This window comes from Balaenoptera ricei, chromosome 1, assembly GCF_028023285.1.
Source record: "Balaenoptera ricei isolate mBalRic1 chromosome 1, mBalRic1.hap2, whole genome shotgun sequence".
NCBI lineage: Eukaryota > Metazoa > Chordata > Mammalia > Artiodactyla > Balaenopteridae > Balaenoptera > Balaenoptera ricei.
Window position 1 is genome coordinate 106,560,887 of NC_082639.1, and position 14,946 is coordinate 106,575,832.

At 49.7% G+C, this 14,946-nt stretch overlaps 1 protein-coding gene, 1 long non-coding RNA gene and 2 other non-coding genes across 5 annotated transcripts; 1 reads left to right on the plus strand and 3 right to left on the minus strand.

The window, feature by feature from the left end:
* Positions 1 to 51: 51 nt before the first annotated feature.
* LOC132364002 (putative neuroblastoma breakpoint family member 5) lies at positions 52 to 6,617 on the minus strand. The gene is given in 8 exon segments (XM_059919777.1): positions 52 to 715; positions 1,547 to 1,598; positions 2,648 to 2,768; positions 3,279 to 3,320; positions 3,822 to 3,865; positions 4,549 to 4,733; positions 4,735 to 4,759; positions 4,862 to 6,617. Coding segments are annotated over 8 exon segments (1,254 nt in total). The 5' UTR covers positions 4,983 to 6,617.
* Positions 6,618 to 7,761: 1,144 nt separating this feature from the next.
* On the minus strand, positions 7,762 to 9,941 carry LOC132351557 (uncharacterized). 2 transcript variants are annotated; one of them, XR_009498392.1, is made up of 5 exons: positions 9,856 to 9,941; positions 9,451 to 9,533; positions 9,023 to 9,116; positions 8,618 to 8,704; positions 7,762 to 8,477 (listed from the first exon to the last, which is right to left on the minus strand). It is a non-coding gene; the product is annotated as an uncharacterized LOC132351557 (long non-coding RNA). The 2 variants fall into 2 exon arrangements; XR_009498384.1 differs by lacking the exon at positions 9,856 to 9,941 and adding an exon at positions 9,671 to 9,849.
* A 278-nt stretch (positions 9,942 to 10,219) lies between these two features.
* Positions 10,220 to 10,383, plus strand: LOC132354553 (U1 spliceosomal RNA). Its single transcript, XR_009499336.1, has one exon. It is a non-coding gene; the product is annotated as a U1 spliceosomal RNA (small nuclear RNA).
* A 2,093-nt stretch (positions 10,384 to 12,476) lies between these two features.
* On the minus strand, positions 12,477 to 12,550 carry TRNAN-GUU (transfer RNA asparagine (anticodon GUU)). The gene has a single exon. It is a non-coding gene; the product is annotated as a tRNA-Asn (tRNA).
* Between the last annotated feature and the right edge of the window lie 2,396 nt (positions 12,551 to 14,946).

Genomic DNA, 14,946 nt, shown 5'->3' on the forward strand with positions numbered 1-14,946 from the left:
ACAAGGCAGTGGTACAGCTGTGTCTGTCCTGGTTTTCGGATGACTGCTTAGTTAACAGAAGTCAACATAGAGAAGATGGAGACTGGGACTGAGAGCAGGGAAACAACCTCTCCTAATGTATATGCAAGTCTGCCATTGTGTCTGGATAGGGAGAGAAAGGCCAGGGACATTGTACAAAAAAACAAAAATTAGATCATTGCAGGTGACAAGACACATTTGATCCAAACTAGGTCTGACAAACACCTCCTGTGGATTTCCACCCAAGGTGGATGAGAGTTTGTCACACCTGATTTGGGTCCAAATGCCTGACACTGGTGCCAGGGTGACAAAGGCATGACTGGGGCCTAGAGAGGGATAAAGGCTCCCTGAGCCACCTGATGTCTGTGTTTCATAATAGATCCTTTTCCCTGATTTAACCAAGATGTGTCTATAGGGACTATCTTCAGAGATGACCTTCCTCAGTCTACACAGGTGTGGGGAACAAAGAATATGGAGGCTACCTAGGAGATGGGTTGGAATTTCATCCTCTTTAGCATGGGAGCAACCACAGGCTCCATCCGGAGCAGGGCCCACTTCTGATTCATCAAATGCAAATTTGCCATCACTGTAAGGCTGGTTGCAGTCAGAACTTCCTTGGAGAATTGAAGGAGTCAAAACACATTCATCCTGGGATTCCTGAGGCACTTCCTTCTTTTCAACCTCCTGCAGCTCCACACTGTGCCAGGTGGGAGAGGGATAACAGAAAATTAAACGAAGGGGATCCGACCCCAAGCTGCCCTGGCTGGTTTTGATGGGAGGCATCGGGAGTGTCAGAGAAACCAAAAGGGCAGTCCCCTAAAGAGGGAAGGAACTATCCTCCCGTATGTGAAGTGGAGTGTGGCTGCCACGGGGCAGGAGAGGGAGGCCAGCAGGTGCTCCGTGCACTGGCCACACAACGTCTGATGAGGCGTGAGCCTCAACCATCCCAGTATGGTACCTTCAGGAACATGAAACACACATGAACTTCCATACCAGATGCTACCCCCGGGGTCCTAAGTCATGTTCAATTTAAGATAAAGTAGTCAAGTGAATATGGCTATTAAGGCATTATAGACTCCCAGAGATATTATGCCTTCTTTTTAGGAATAGAACTTACTACTGTCACATGACAACCAATCTCTTTTCTAGATAGTTGTCCTGATGCTTAATTTTTCTGGTTACTTCTCTACTAATTCCTTTGCTAGGTACCTTCCTCCCAAGGACCTAAATCAACTGTGTAGGAGTAGATATTTATCTCACTTTGGAGTTCCTTTAGGAGAGAATAGATATTCTCTGTGTGTGCAGGAAATCCTAAGGGTGGTGCATTCACCTTGGGTCATACATACAAGTAGCACGGAGACAACAGACAACCAAGTTAACAGGGCCATTTCCATGTGGGTTGAGTAAAGTAAATCAGTACAATCTGCAGTTTTGCTTATCCTTGCATCTGGTATCTTGACTCTCTCTGACCCTGTCCATAATTTACCTACGCATTACCCATTACCAGCTCCTGATAGTTCACTGTTACCTGGGTGTGAGTGTCTCTTGTGCTTGTTCATCCTCCTCATCTTCATGAATTTCTGCAGACAAATTCAGAAATATCCAGTCAGCTTCTTGCCACTTCACTCACTACAAACACAGGAACTCACATGGTCATAGCGTCATAAATACCTATGCATGAATTAGTACCGTATGGAAGTTCTAATGCATTGTCTTTAAACAATTGCCCGAGCATGGATTTCTGATCCATCAGGCAGTCTGACTCTAAACCAGAGGATCACCATCATGACACCTTCTGCCTGAAACTGGACAAACATTTAAAGTGTCCTTTCTTCCTTATATCACTGCATACTTGTCCACCTTCCATCTTGACTTCTACAACTGGATCATCCATCCTGCCACAAATTCTGCCAAAGACACAGGCTCTATACATCTTCACAGCTCTCACAAGATCCCCTCCTTCTTCTAAGGAGAAGAACCATGTCCCACATCCCTGGGCTCTTCAAGGTGGCTTCTCTTGGTTATCAAGGGAAAGTCTCTCTACGGAAAGTGGTCCATTCTAAACAACTTTCCCAACACCGAGTCTGACTACATCAACTACCTTATCTGGCACCACACAGTGAAGGGTTTTCTTTTTTCTGCAGTGCATTCGTAAATATTTCCCCATTTCATCACTATAGCTACCATCAACAGATTATTTGATCCATTTTACAGAAGAGGAAACAGATACTGGGATAGGAAAAAAATCACTCATTCACTCACTGTTACTAAAGACAACCCTCAGGCTGGACCCTGGGAACTTTCATGCTTAGTGCAGGGCTCTTTTCACTCTAACAAGCTGCCTCCTGTCACATCGTCCCTTATGTGCTTTAACACTGGGCGGATGCTGCCTCCTGCCCCAAAGGCCATGGTCTATCAGGGAGGAATCAGACAGTTGGAATACTATGCCCTCCACCCTGCGCATTTCTCCTCTGTTCTCCCACTCAGCCAGTCCTGCTCCTATCATAGCCCCAAACGGGACATGAAACAGGAAGGCTGATAAAAAACATTCCTAGTGCAGGTGTGGAGTCTCTTGTGAGCAGGGGACCTTGGAGCAGCTCAGTGCTATCAAGTACTGTGGCCCCCTTACCTGGGCTGAGCTTGTGGGCAAGGTGCTCTGCCAGCCTGTGTCCCTCCATCAGCCGCTCTTGGAAGCCCTGCCCCTGGTGGTTGTCAAGGTCGTTGTGGATGAGGAAGTCCTTGAGGTGCTGCTGGAGTAGGACAGTCATCTTTCACTTCCCATAATGTCCGCCATAACTGGGTCAGCTCTCGTGCCTGACTTCGAGTTAGGATATCACATGTCCCAAGGTGGGACAGAAGATACAATTTTAAAATGCAAAGATGACAGACTCTTAGGGATTTCTGTGAGAACATCCCCAAGGAGTGTGGACAGATACAGCTGGTGTGAATTAGAAAAAAAACATGAGAATGACACGGTCAAGAATAGATGATAAGGTGTAGTCAGTCAGGAGGGGGTTGTGATGTAAAGGTAAATGAGGTATTGATTGCACAACATTGTGATGGTACCAAATGCCACTGAGCTGTTCACTTGAATTTGGTGAATTTCATGATATGTGATTTTAAGTCAATAGTGTTTCTAAAAGTGGAGTAAATGAGGCTCTGAATAACAACTGGAGTCTGTAATTCACCAATTGGTGTTCTCCTGCTGGTTTATAAATATTGTGCCATGTGCCTGCCATGAACATCTCTGCCCTCCTTACCTCACCTCTCAGCTTGCGTGGGCTTCTCTGCCAGCTTCTCTGCTAGCCTCAGCGCCTCAAACAGCAGCTTCTCCCCCAGCACAGATTCAGTGATGTCCTTAAATGCTTCACACTCTGGGGAAACAGAGACGCTGCCTCAGGGGAAAGCTGGACAGGCTGCTGCGGTCACCGCCTTCAAGGGAGGAGGCAGGGTCCATCCCGGGGACAGATGTAACCTCGGTGCCAGGCTCCACGCAGGGATTTCCACATCTGATTCCTCAGCCTCCCACCTGCATGGCATTCGGTTACTCCCTGTTTTAGAGCTGAGGAAACAGAAGCTCCAAGGCACAGAAAGTAACTAGACAAGATGAACTGGTGTTTGGCAAACTGACACTGAATCCTGGGCCACTTACCAATATTTGCAGCCTCTTAGGTGAAACGCTGAGCAGGGGCATTCCTGGTGATTCCTGTGTGGTTGGGAAGACCCCTAGGACCATAGGACTGATGGTTCCCTTGTGCTGGGATTTCAGTAATGAACAAGTATCTCAAAGGTAAAAAACTCACCTGGATACACTTGTGTGAAAGAGAATACATGAAACCATAAGGACCTGGAACACAATGTGCCCAAATACTATGAAAGTTTGTGTTATTAGACATAGTAGAACTTGAACTTACTGTGTTACACTGTGCCAGGGACTATTGTCAGAGCTTTGTCAGAAGTGACTCATTATTCATTACAACTCAAACAGGTAGCCATGGTTTCAGTGAGGGGCAGTCTCACCCTTAAGCTCCTTTTGAGCAGGTACTCTCCCTTGCTATCCCATGTGTAACCACCACGTTAGCCCAGTGTAGCTAGCACAGGGCTTTGCCAATGGGACCTCAGGGAAACTTGGACTGATGAACTCCATCCAATTTCCAGTCGTTTAGCCAACAGTGATGCAGGATCAGATACAGAACAGAACAGATTCCAATTGACACAGTTTAGCTTTGTTCCTGAGAGAAACAGGCAGTTCAGCGCCTGAACCAAGAATCAATATCTGGGATTTTAACTCTAATCTCACCCTACAACTCACCGCAAACCTGGAAAAGTGGCTCAACTCTTTGTGCCTGGGTTTTCCCATCCTCAGGGAACTGAGGGTAAAATAGTCACTTCCACCTTTCCTGGATTGTGGTCAGAATGAAATTCAAAATGACAAAGGGATTAGGAGACAAAGTCTGGAGAGTTTTTGTTTCTCAGAGGGAAGACAGTGACCATTCATCACTTTGGTGACCATGACCCCTAAGACTTAACTGTATTTCTTCAGCTGGTTGGCCAGGGAGTAGGCAGTAGCTTGGGATACAAGGAATTTCTCTGGGAGGTCTTGGAAGTTCTGCTTGTTCTTTGCCAGCTACAACTGAAGCTCCTGGTTGATTTCCGTGAGTGTAAGTTCTACCCTTGGATCAGATAAAGGGCCAAGAGATACTGCCATGGTGACATGTGGGAGAAAAGGTAGAGCCAGGGACTGGGGAGAAGAAACCCAAACATATGATGGATTAAAAACATGTGAAATCACATAAGTTTAATCAGGACTGAGGGATGACAGAAACTGGAATTCTTAACTTACTGTTGGGAGAAACTTGAGGGTTTGTAACTGCAAAAACAAGGTTCATTATGCCAGCGCTCAGAGCCAAAGGCACCGTCTGTAGCTCACACTCAGACAGGAATGACAGAGGGGGACCCAGCATGCTAGGTTACCGTTTGGAGTTGCAATAACAGAACTGGTAGGTGTGGGGGTGGTCATGGAACCTTGGGGGCACCTGCCTTCCAGTTGCCTAGGCCATGCTAATACACAAGGCTGCCTGGGGGCTTGTGAAGGTCACCACTGATAGCAACCAACCCCTCAGCAGTCACTCTTAAGTTGTCTACACATGTCCTGATACCACTTACCTATCTCCTTCCAAAAACTATCTAAGCGGAGTTCTCATTGTTCATTCTTTTGTGTATAAAAAAATTCACAGGAGTAATAGTTTCTCAACAGGTCTTAATTTCTGTAGGGCTATCATGAAGTCACCCCACCTTCTCTTTAAACAGATCTTAAGGCTTTTCCACAAGTGAGAGACCTCAAACTTATAGACTGTCATGAAGTTCTTCGACCCTGCTGGAGGGTCTGGAAGGAGTCAGAGATGTGGCCTGGTGGGGCAGGGCGAAAGGCAGGGGGCCTCTCCTGCAGTTGTTGAGGAACAACCAGCCAAGGTCCACCGGGCCCAGCACTAAGCAAAACAGGCATCGTTGGTAGAGGACCTTGTGGCACTGCTTCTGAACGCCCCAGGGGCTTGGGAACCAGCAACAGCACATTTCTCGCCTCATCCTCCGAGGGTCAACTCGGGGGAAACGGGACCTGCTTCCTAGCGATGGAGCATGTGGTCCCCACGCTGGAGCTCCACGGCAGATCGAAAAGCTCAGGACTGAGCAGCGGTGCCCCGCAGGACAGTGTCGGCAGGGGCCCGACGACCTGACCCGGGGCCAGCGCGGCTGGGTCACAGTCAGGCTGGGCGTCGGTCTACACTGCAGCACCTGAGTTCTTTGAATCCACGTGGTGAGAGCAGTGATCCCCAGATGCCGTCTCGTGCTTAGCCTAGACCTCCCATTTCTATGCTTTTATGATCTCCAAGAAGTGTACTGACCTCACTCTAAATACACTGTCCGATTTTGTCATCCTAACTTCTCTCTGGGACTTGGGGGCCACTGGCCACACCAAGCCTGTTGAAAGTCTTGTGTAAATGAACCAGTGATCATTTTTAAGTGACATGTGAGCGGCCCCCAGTTGTGCCAAAGCCTAGTCTGTGTCTTCACAGTGCTTTCGAATGTGTGTATGTGTGAATAAATGTATGATTATATATTTATACATGCTGCTATAGCGATACGTTAAAGGCCAACATAACTGGTGGACAGGGTCAGTGAGAGGAAATGAAACAATCTTTTCGGTGGCTATTAAAGCAAAATGTGTGTAAAGAAATAAGGTTTTCTTCCCCTACTTTGTTTCTAATTTCTGCACGCGTCCCTAGGCTGAGTGGGGAAGAATAGGAAAGACAAACTGTCAGGAAGAGCTCACCTCGCTGTCCAACGCTTGAAGTCTAACTTTAAAAGAATGATTATTTACCCTCTTGACATTTTGTAACAATCCCCTTATCTAAAAATATTAAAGGGCAGTTCTTACAATTAGAGTGCCTCAGAATCAGCTGTGGAGATTACAGAAGCTCCTTCCTGGGTTCCAACCCCCAGAGGTTTCGTTGGTGTGGGGCCCTAGAGTCTGCATTTTTCACGTACACACAAACCACATGTTTCTGATGCGGGTGGGCTGCGGATCCCAGTTGAAAACCTGTTGTTCTGTAAGACTGATTCGAACCTATAAATAAGTTTGTTTTCCTTTAATTAAGAATCCTTAATTGAAAAAGTGGATAAGTCACACCACAAATTGACATAAAGATCTCAAAGCATTCCTTGGGAAAAGTCCTTAGTTACGTTCTTTTGCTTTCCAGCATTAAAACCAAGCACTTGCTCCACAATTATTTCCTAGTAACAGTTGAAAAATTAAAACAAACAACAACATGAACAAAAAAACTCACGGACTTCCCTGGCGGTCCAGGGTTTAGACTGTGAGCTTCCACTGCAGGGGGCACGGGTTCGATCCGTGGTCGGGGAACTAAGATCCCGCAGGCCCCGCCGGCGTGGCCAAAAAAATAAATAAATAAAATAAAGATAAAAAATAAAATAAAAAATAAAACAACTCAAACATTGTCACCACCGCCGCCACCAGTTACCAAAAGACCCATCAAAAGACTCAGGCCTGGGCTTCCCTGGTGGCGCAGTGGTTGAGTCTGCCTGCCAATGCAGGGGACACGGGTTCGAGCCCTGCTCTGGGAAGATCCCACATGCCGCGGAGCAACTGGGCCCGTGAGCCACAACTACTGAGCCTGCGCGTCTGGAGCCTGTGCTCCGCAACAAGAGAGGCCGCAATGGTGAGAGGCCCGCGCATCGCGATGAGGAGTGGCCCCCACTTGCCGCAGCTGGAGAAGGCCCTCGCACAGAAACGAAGACCCAACACAGCCAAAAATAAATAATAAATAAAAAATAACAAATAAATTTAAAAAAAAAAAAAAGAACTTAATGTTTGTGACAAAAATCTTTAAAAAAAAAAAAAAAAGACTCAGGCCTGAGGTAGACACATGCCCCACTTCCGTAGTAGATGAAGTGACCTCGACTTCTGCTTTTACACTTGGTTGTTTAAGTATTTTCCGTAAGTGCCTTTGGCTGTCACTACAGAGGAACTCACTGGCAGAATCAGCAGAACGGATGAAAAGTCAGCCGAACTATGAAGTATTACTTAAAGATAAAGCAGTCAAATTTGAGGACCTCTTGCCCTGTGGTGATGCAAGCATCCCAGCAATTCTTCCTTCCTCCCTGTGCTGCCAGGGCTGGAAGGTATTGATGATGTAACCAGTAATCAATGGAGAACTCAAATAATGCTTTTAAGAACTTCATTTTATGGACGTTAACGTTTATGAAAACAACAGCATATGCATCGTGTTAAGTCTCAGACCTGGTCAGGGTTGAAACCGTGTACGAGCCCCCGTGTCCTTGTCTTTTGAAGTAAAGACTTAATGATTAGGGAATGTGAAGGTGTAGAAACAAAGAACAGCTGTTGGGCTGGGGAACGGGCAACAATTTAGACTCTAAATCCGCCACATGGCGGAATCACCGAACTCCCAGTTCACTGAAGCTACAGATAAAGGCCTGACACACACTCCTAAGTGGTTTTACAGGGAGCAGACCCCCTCCAGATGGAAAGTGCTGCCCACAAGCACATAGACCCTGGACTGGCTGAAACCAGAAACCAGAAAGTTGATGACGCTTGAAACTTCCCCTTGATGCCAGCCAGTCTGAGAACTGTCCGCGAGCTGATCACGCCCTGCTCCTCGGACGCTGTAAGACTCCTCACTACGCCCTCCAGGGTGGGTCACACAGTCTTGAGGGCATTAGCCCGCCGTGGCCCCCTCTGCCTGGCAAAGCAATAAAAGCTACTCTTTTCTACTTCACCCAAAACTCTGTCTCCGCGTTCCTCTTCGGCACCGGTGAACAGAGGCCAAGTTTCGGCAACAGGATCCAGTCACAAATTACTTTGGGGGAAAATTCCTAAAAGCCAGTCTTGTGTTTCACCCTCTGAAAAGTAGTTCTTCACCCTAAAAAAAAGAAGAAGAAAAAAAAAAGTTGCAAAAAATGTATCTTTGGAATGGAGGATTCTACGGTATTTAACTTTCCATAAATTATATTCTTTCCCTCTACGTGTTAGAACCCATTCTTAAAAGCAAATGAAATCAACCTGTGTCACCACCACTGTCTTCCAATTTGCTGTAATTCCAGTGAGAACCATGTTGGGTACACCCGTGCTGGAAATAGGGCGAGAGTCCTTTAGGGAAAAAACGGAAAGGAAAAAAGATACCTAATGTAATGCTTTAAACATGTACCAATATCTCTTGACCTGTCAACCTAGGACAGACAGACAACCTGCAGATTTATATAGGGTTCATTAGGTCCCCCATCTTATTACTGCTAAGGTGAATGTGCTAGACACTTAGTGAATTGGTGTTCTATGTCTGCCGTAATAAGTGACCATGAGTTTAGTGGCTTAAAAGAACACACATTTATTATATTACAGTTCTGTAGGTTAGGAGTCCAACAAAGGTCTCACTGGACTAAAATCAAGGGGTCAATAGGGCTGCCTTACCTTCTGGAGGCTCTAGGGGATAATCTGTTTCCTTGTCTTTTCTAGAGATTTTTCTAGAGATCTTTTTCAGAGATTCTCTGAGCTATTACTCTCCCTGGAATAAAGCATATTTCAGATGAAATGAGCCAGAGTTTATTTCTGATGGCTGCAGAGAGAGAAAGGAGGGGAAAGGGGAAAAGCAGGGGGAGGAAAGGAAGCTTCTTCCTGGAAGTTAGCTGGGTGCTGAGGTCCTTTGTTGTCGGCTCCAGGATTCTCCGGAAGAGTCAGCTTCCCCCTTAAGCCAAAGGCACCCTCAAGGATCAAGTTACTCCGCTCCTTGCTCTCTGGTCTGAAAACACAAGTTGGCTGCCTTCTTCAGCCTCCCCTCGCCCCGCCCTCAGGTCTAACCCAGTCTCACCCAGGAAGAGAAGACAAACGAACAAACCAACCTCGCTCTTCAAGCAAACAGGTCATCTTCCTATCCCTTATTCTGGTCATCAGCTTCTTTTTCAGAATCGTCATTTCTTGTATTCTGTATGGTGAGGAAAGGAAAAACACGGTCCCTGGGATACCACGAGATTGAAGTAGGAAGGACGTGCACAGAAAATACACCGAGTAGCACTCTGAGATGTAACCCTGAATCTACATGTCTACACACAAGACACATACATAAATATACACTTGTATCCATTGTTTTACAACTTCTTTACTTCTTAAAAACATTTTGCATCAGCATAACACACGATCCCAGAATTCCTTTCCCCGGCGTGCAACGCAGGACAAAAGGTAAGAAGAATTCGAGGAGGCTGGCAAAATCCGCCGGTATCTCAGATAAAGGGTAAGAGGCGTGTTACCTCGGCTTGGTGGGCTCCCGAGGTGGGCGGGCGTGATGACATCACTTCCCCCCTCAGCAGCCGGCCCGCCCATTGGTCATCTCGGCAGGGCGGGGACAGGGCGGGGGTTAGAGAAGAGGCGCCGCCTTAGAGGTCAGGAATGGGGCTTGGCTTATGTAAATCTTGCAGCGCAGGGGTACAATTCCCCGCGAGCCACTTCCCGAGCTGTGGAAGTTTTCCAGAGAAGTTGCCTGGATTTTATTAGCAGAGTCGTTTGGAGGGGCTGAGAGGCGTGGAAGAGGAGGGGGCGCGGAGGGTGGGTAGGGAGCGTGTGTGTACAGTGTAGGAGACTAAGGCTGTACGGGGGGCGGGGGCAAAGTGGTTCATACTTACCTGGCAGGGGAGATACCATGATCATGAAGGTGGTTTTCCCAGGGTGAGGCTCACTCATTGCACTGCGAGTGTGCTGACCCCTGCGATTTCCTCAAATGGGGGAAACTCGACTGCGTAATTTGTGGTAGTGGGGGACTGCGTGCGCGCTCTCCCCTGGCAATGAGTGTGCTAACGACAGAATTAAAATCCCCAGCGGGGCCCCGTGCCTATTAAAGATCGCTTAATTAAAGATAATAGCCGGTTTTTCTCGCGTGCTGTCTTGGGTTGTTGTTGTGTTTGTTCGGTTTTTTGTGTGTTCCCAGGCGTAGGGAATACCCCAGCACACCCCGAACACCGATACGTGTGAGGGTGCGTGTTAGTTCCTTTTTTTTTTTTTTTTTTTTTCCTTTTTCGTGTGAGTTGAGTATTAGCGTTCTGCGCAAGCGCCGAGAGTTTGTCTTACTACTTAAGAAGTCGGCCTTCCTTAGTCGGTTCCTTGCAGGACTCTTTTGAGAGTCGCCCCAGGTTGCGGCCCAGCTTTGAACCTTGAAGCCGGGGCGGGGGTCACGCCACACGCAGGCACGGCAACTGCATTTGTTCCCCTGCTTCAAACAACAGTCACAGTACCATGCGGGCAACGTGCAAAAAACGTTTTCCCGGGGACTGGCCGTCTCGGTCTCCTTCGTAATGCAGTGGATAGCAATTAGCCTGCCAAGGCAAGGAACACGGGTTCACGGCTTCAAGCCCTGATCCGCGAAGATCCCATACGCTACAGCGCAAGTGAGGCCCTCCTCTGACAACGCCTCAAGCCTGCGCGCCTGGAGCCCGCGCCCCGCAACCAGGAAGGCCACCCCTCCCGCTTTCGGCAATCAGGGGATAACCCGGGAGCAGCAACCTCGCCGCAATGCACCCCAAAATGAATAGAATCAATTTGTTAAAAGAAAAAAAAAAAAAAAAAGGAAGAGAGAGGGGGCCTCCGGTGAACGAGGGCAGCGAGTGGTCCCCGAGGGCGGGGAAGCAATGGCTCCAATCTAAGGCCGGGAGAGTTTTCCAACCAAGGCACACGGGGGTCAACGGAGTGGACCTTGTTGAGCTAAGAGTCCAGGAAGGCCGAACGACTTCGCGTCCACAGGACAGACTCCCAGGGAGAAGAGAGAAATGCTAAAAGTAAAGCAGCGAGGAATGCAGCACCGGCCTGACCCGTGCAGCTCTGGGAGGAAACTCCCCGAGGTCGGGGGAAATTTTTGACAGCCTCGGAGACTCGCACAGATAATGCTCCTCCCCAGCAGATAGGCTAGAAGGAAAAAAAAAAAAAAAAAAAAAAAAAAAAACAACCGCAACCAGAACACATCGTAATTCAGGAGGGCATAGGGTGGAGTACTCAGGAATGTCTTGCCTCAGTAGCGGAAGCTAGTTAGCCCCAGACTCATCGCTGCTCGGAACCACTTCGCAAATCACAGAAGCAAGAGCGGAAACGACCGAACTGTTTGCAAGTAACTTAAATGCATCCATGAACAAAGCTGAGCAGTTACAGGAACACACACCTTTCCAGCAAGGCACCATTCACCATGCCTGGCCTTCCATCAGAGATTTTGGGGTATCCAATGACCCCCCCCCCTCCATCATGCAGAGACACATCGGTCATTTGCCAATGACCCAGAGCTGACACAGATGTTAGAATCACCAGAGAAGGACAATTAAAACATTTATTCCAACTGTATTCCGTAACTTCCAACAGTTAAATGTACACACGGGAACCATTTAAAAAAGACCCACTCTAACGTAAAGAGGTGAAAACTACACTGTCTGAAAGGGAATGTACTGCAAGGGATTAACAGCGAGCAATTCGAAAACGCAGAAGAAAGAATTTTGAATAGGAATTGCATTGACTCTGCAGATCACTTTGAGTAGAAAGCGGCAGTCCCAAATGCAAGGGCTGAGGCGTCCTGAGATGGGGCGGGGGATACTCCGCGCGGGTGGTGCCATGGAGCTTGATTGCCGACGTCGCAGCTTGAGTAAGGGATTGCCGCCACCCGTGTGCGTGTGCCTTCATCCTCTGGCAGTTGTCCTGGAACGTACAAGGCAGATGACTTAGTGAGGGCAGCCCTCCACGTGGTGCAGAGAGACCAGGGGCACCAGGTAAAAACCGGGAGCAGGCCGAGATCAGCTGGGTGGAGATTCCGGGAGAGGGGCGCTGGGGAGGAACTGAAAGGGCAGACGCATAAAAGCGACAGCTGAGGCCTCGCTCATCAGATTCCAAGAACCAAGTTCGTCCCTGGGTGGGCTCGAACCACCAACCTTTCGGTTAACAGCCGAACGCGCTAACCGATTGCGCCACAGAGACGAGCCGCTGCCAAGCTTTCTTGTAACATCCTGGAATCAGAATGTATTCCCCGTCCCCTCCAACCCCAGCGGAAAGGAGATTCAAATGTCTCTATCTTGTCCAACCTCGCCGGCGCCGGAGACACTGAGTCTCGTGGACCGTGGACACCGAGCCCGAGTGAGCTGGGGGCTCCGACGAAACAAGGCCGGGCCCACGACCATCCTCGCCTGCTCCTGGCCGCCTCGAAAGCGGCCCCTCTACACGAGACGACTGCCGCCTCTCTCGGCCTCAAGTCCTCCATTTCCCACTCGTGATCGGCCTCACCCGTCGCGCTCACCGCAAGTCCCCCTCCAGGCCCGGGTGGTCGTACGGGGGAAGGACAGCAACCGGCTGTGTCCCCACCGTTCTGCCCCCTCTGGGCGCCTCCAGAGAAGGGCTCCACGAGGCACGACCCGGAGTTTGCTCACCAGGCAGCCCCTCGCCCGGAGTAGGGCCTGGCATCCAGCAGGCGCCCAATAAACCTCGCGGAGGATGCATTCCGCCGCCGGGGCCAGGGGTGGGGGGTAGACCAAGAATTCTTATGCCACCTGTAAGGTTTTAGTCCTCAAGGAACCTAGGCTTTTTCAGATCAGCTGTTCTTCAAAACCTTTCTTCTAGCAGCTGATTTAGAACCAGATAAAAGCCCTAGAAAGGCCAGGAGGGCACCGCCCCGACCGGCTCTGAACTCCCCACCCGAGACGGTGCGGCGGCCTCAGCCTGCGGGCGTAGGTGTCGGGTCTGAGAGGCGTGAAGGAGGAAAGCTGCAAAGGAGAAAGACGGCTGCGCTAGGTAACCTGGGAGTATGAGGGAGAAAGAGAGAAAGAGATAGGTAGAGGCTGTCTTTCCATTGCCTTCGGTATTCTTTAATCACCTGCAGCTGTTTTGTAGTTTTCAGTCTACAAGTCTTTCACCTCCTTGGATAAGTTAATTCGTAGATATTTTATTCGTTTTGGGTGCTATCGTAAATTGAATTGTTTTCTTAATTTCTTTTACGATTGTTCACTGCTAGTGTATGGAAACCCAACTGATTTTTGTCTATCTTGTACCCTGCTATTATACAGAATTCGTTTGTTGACTCTGGTAGTTTTGTGTGGGTTATTGAGAATTTTTCTATGTATAGGAGCACGCCATTCGCAAAAACAACGACAGGAGAAGTTCCCTGTTTTGGGTCGCTGCAGCCCCTGAGTCTTGGATCAGCATGCACAGCCTAGGCCAGGGAAATCGAAATCGGCGGGAGCCTTTCTTTGCAAGCCAAGCTCCAACCGGCAGGAGCACAGTGACCCCTCCAGGCCCATGCAGGGCCGGCGCTAGGCCCTAGGACTTTCCGGGACGTGTGAGGCCCGAAAAGGGCAGATTCCGATCAACCCAGACAAATGCTCCCAGACAGAGGAGAAGGTTGTTCTTGGAACCGCAGGCGCTCTCCTCAGGGTGGGCGGCACCGGGAGCGTCAGCGAGGGCGCAGCTGGAGGGAATGCTGACTACAGGCCTTGGGGGTCTCGGGCGGGGAGTCTGGGCGTCCTCAGAACGTGGAGTCCTCCGGTGAGGTGTGCGCCTCGCCACCTCGCCCGCCTGCTCTGTGGCCAGTAGGGGGCAAGGCACCAAGTCCAAAAGGTAGAACCATACGGTGTTGCCGGGGGTGATCAGGCACGGGAAGCCCATTTTCTGTTAGGATTCGAATTCAGACCCAAGCAGGCAGGCTCCCATCACCGCACCAATCACACCACGACCACTGTGCTCCACCGGGGACCTACGGAGCTGTGGTCGGATGCACGTTAGCGCAGCCGTCTTTCTCCTTTGCAGCTTTCCTCCTTCACGCCTCTCAGACCCGACACCTACGCCCGCAGGCTGAGGCCGCAGCACCGCCTTGGGTGGGGAGTTCAGAGCCGGTCGGGGCGGTGCCCTCCTGGCCCTTCTAGGACTTTTATCTGGTTCTAAATCAGCTGCTGGAAGAAAGGTTTTGAAGAACACCTGACCTGAAAAAGCCTAGGTTCCTTGAGGACTAAAACCTTACAGGTGGCATAAGAATTCTTGGTCTACCCCCCACCCCTGGCCCCGGCGGCGGAATGCATCCTCCGCGAGGTTTATTGGGCGCCTGCTGGATGCCAGGCCCTACTCCGGGCGAGGGGCTGCCTGGTGAGCAAACTCCGGGTCGTGCCTCGTGGAGCCCTTCTCTGGAGGCGCCCAGAGGGGGCAGAACGGTGGGGACACAGCCGGTTGCTGTCCTTCCCCCGTACGACCACCCGGGCCTGGAGGGGGACTTGCGGTGAGCGCGACGGGTGAGGCCGATCACGAGTGGGAAATGGAGGACTTGAGGCCGAGAGAGGCGGCAGTCGTCTCGTGTAGAGGGGCCGCTTTCGAGGCGGCCAGGAGCAGGCGAG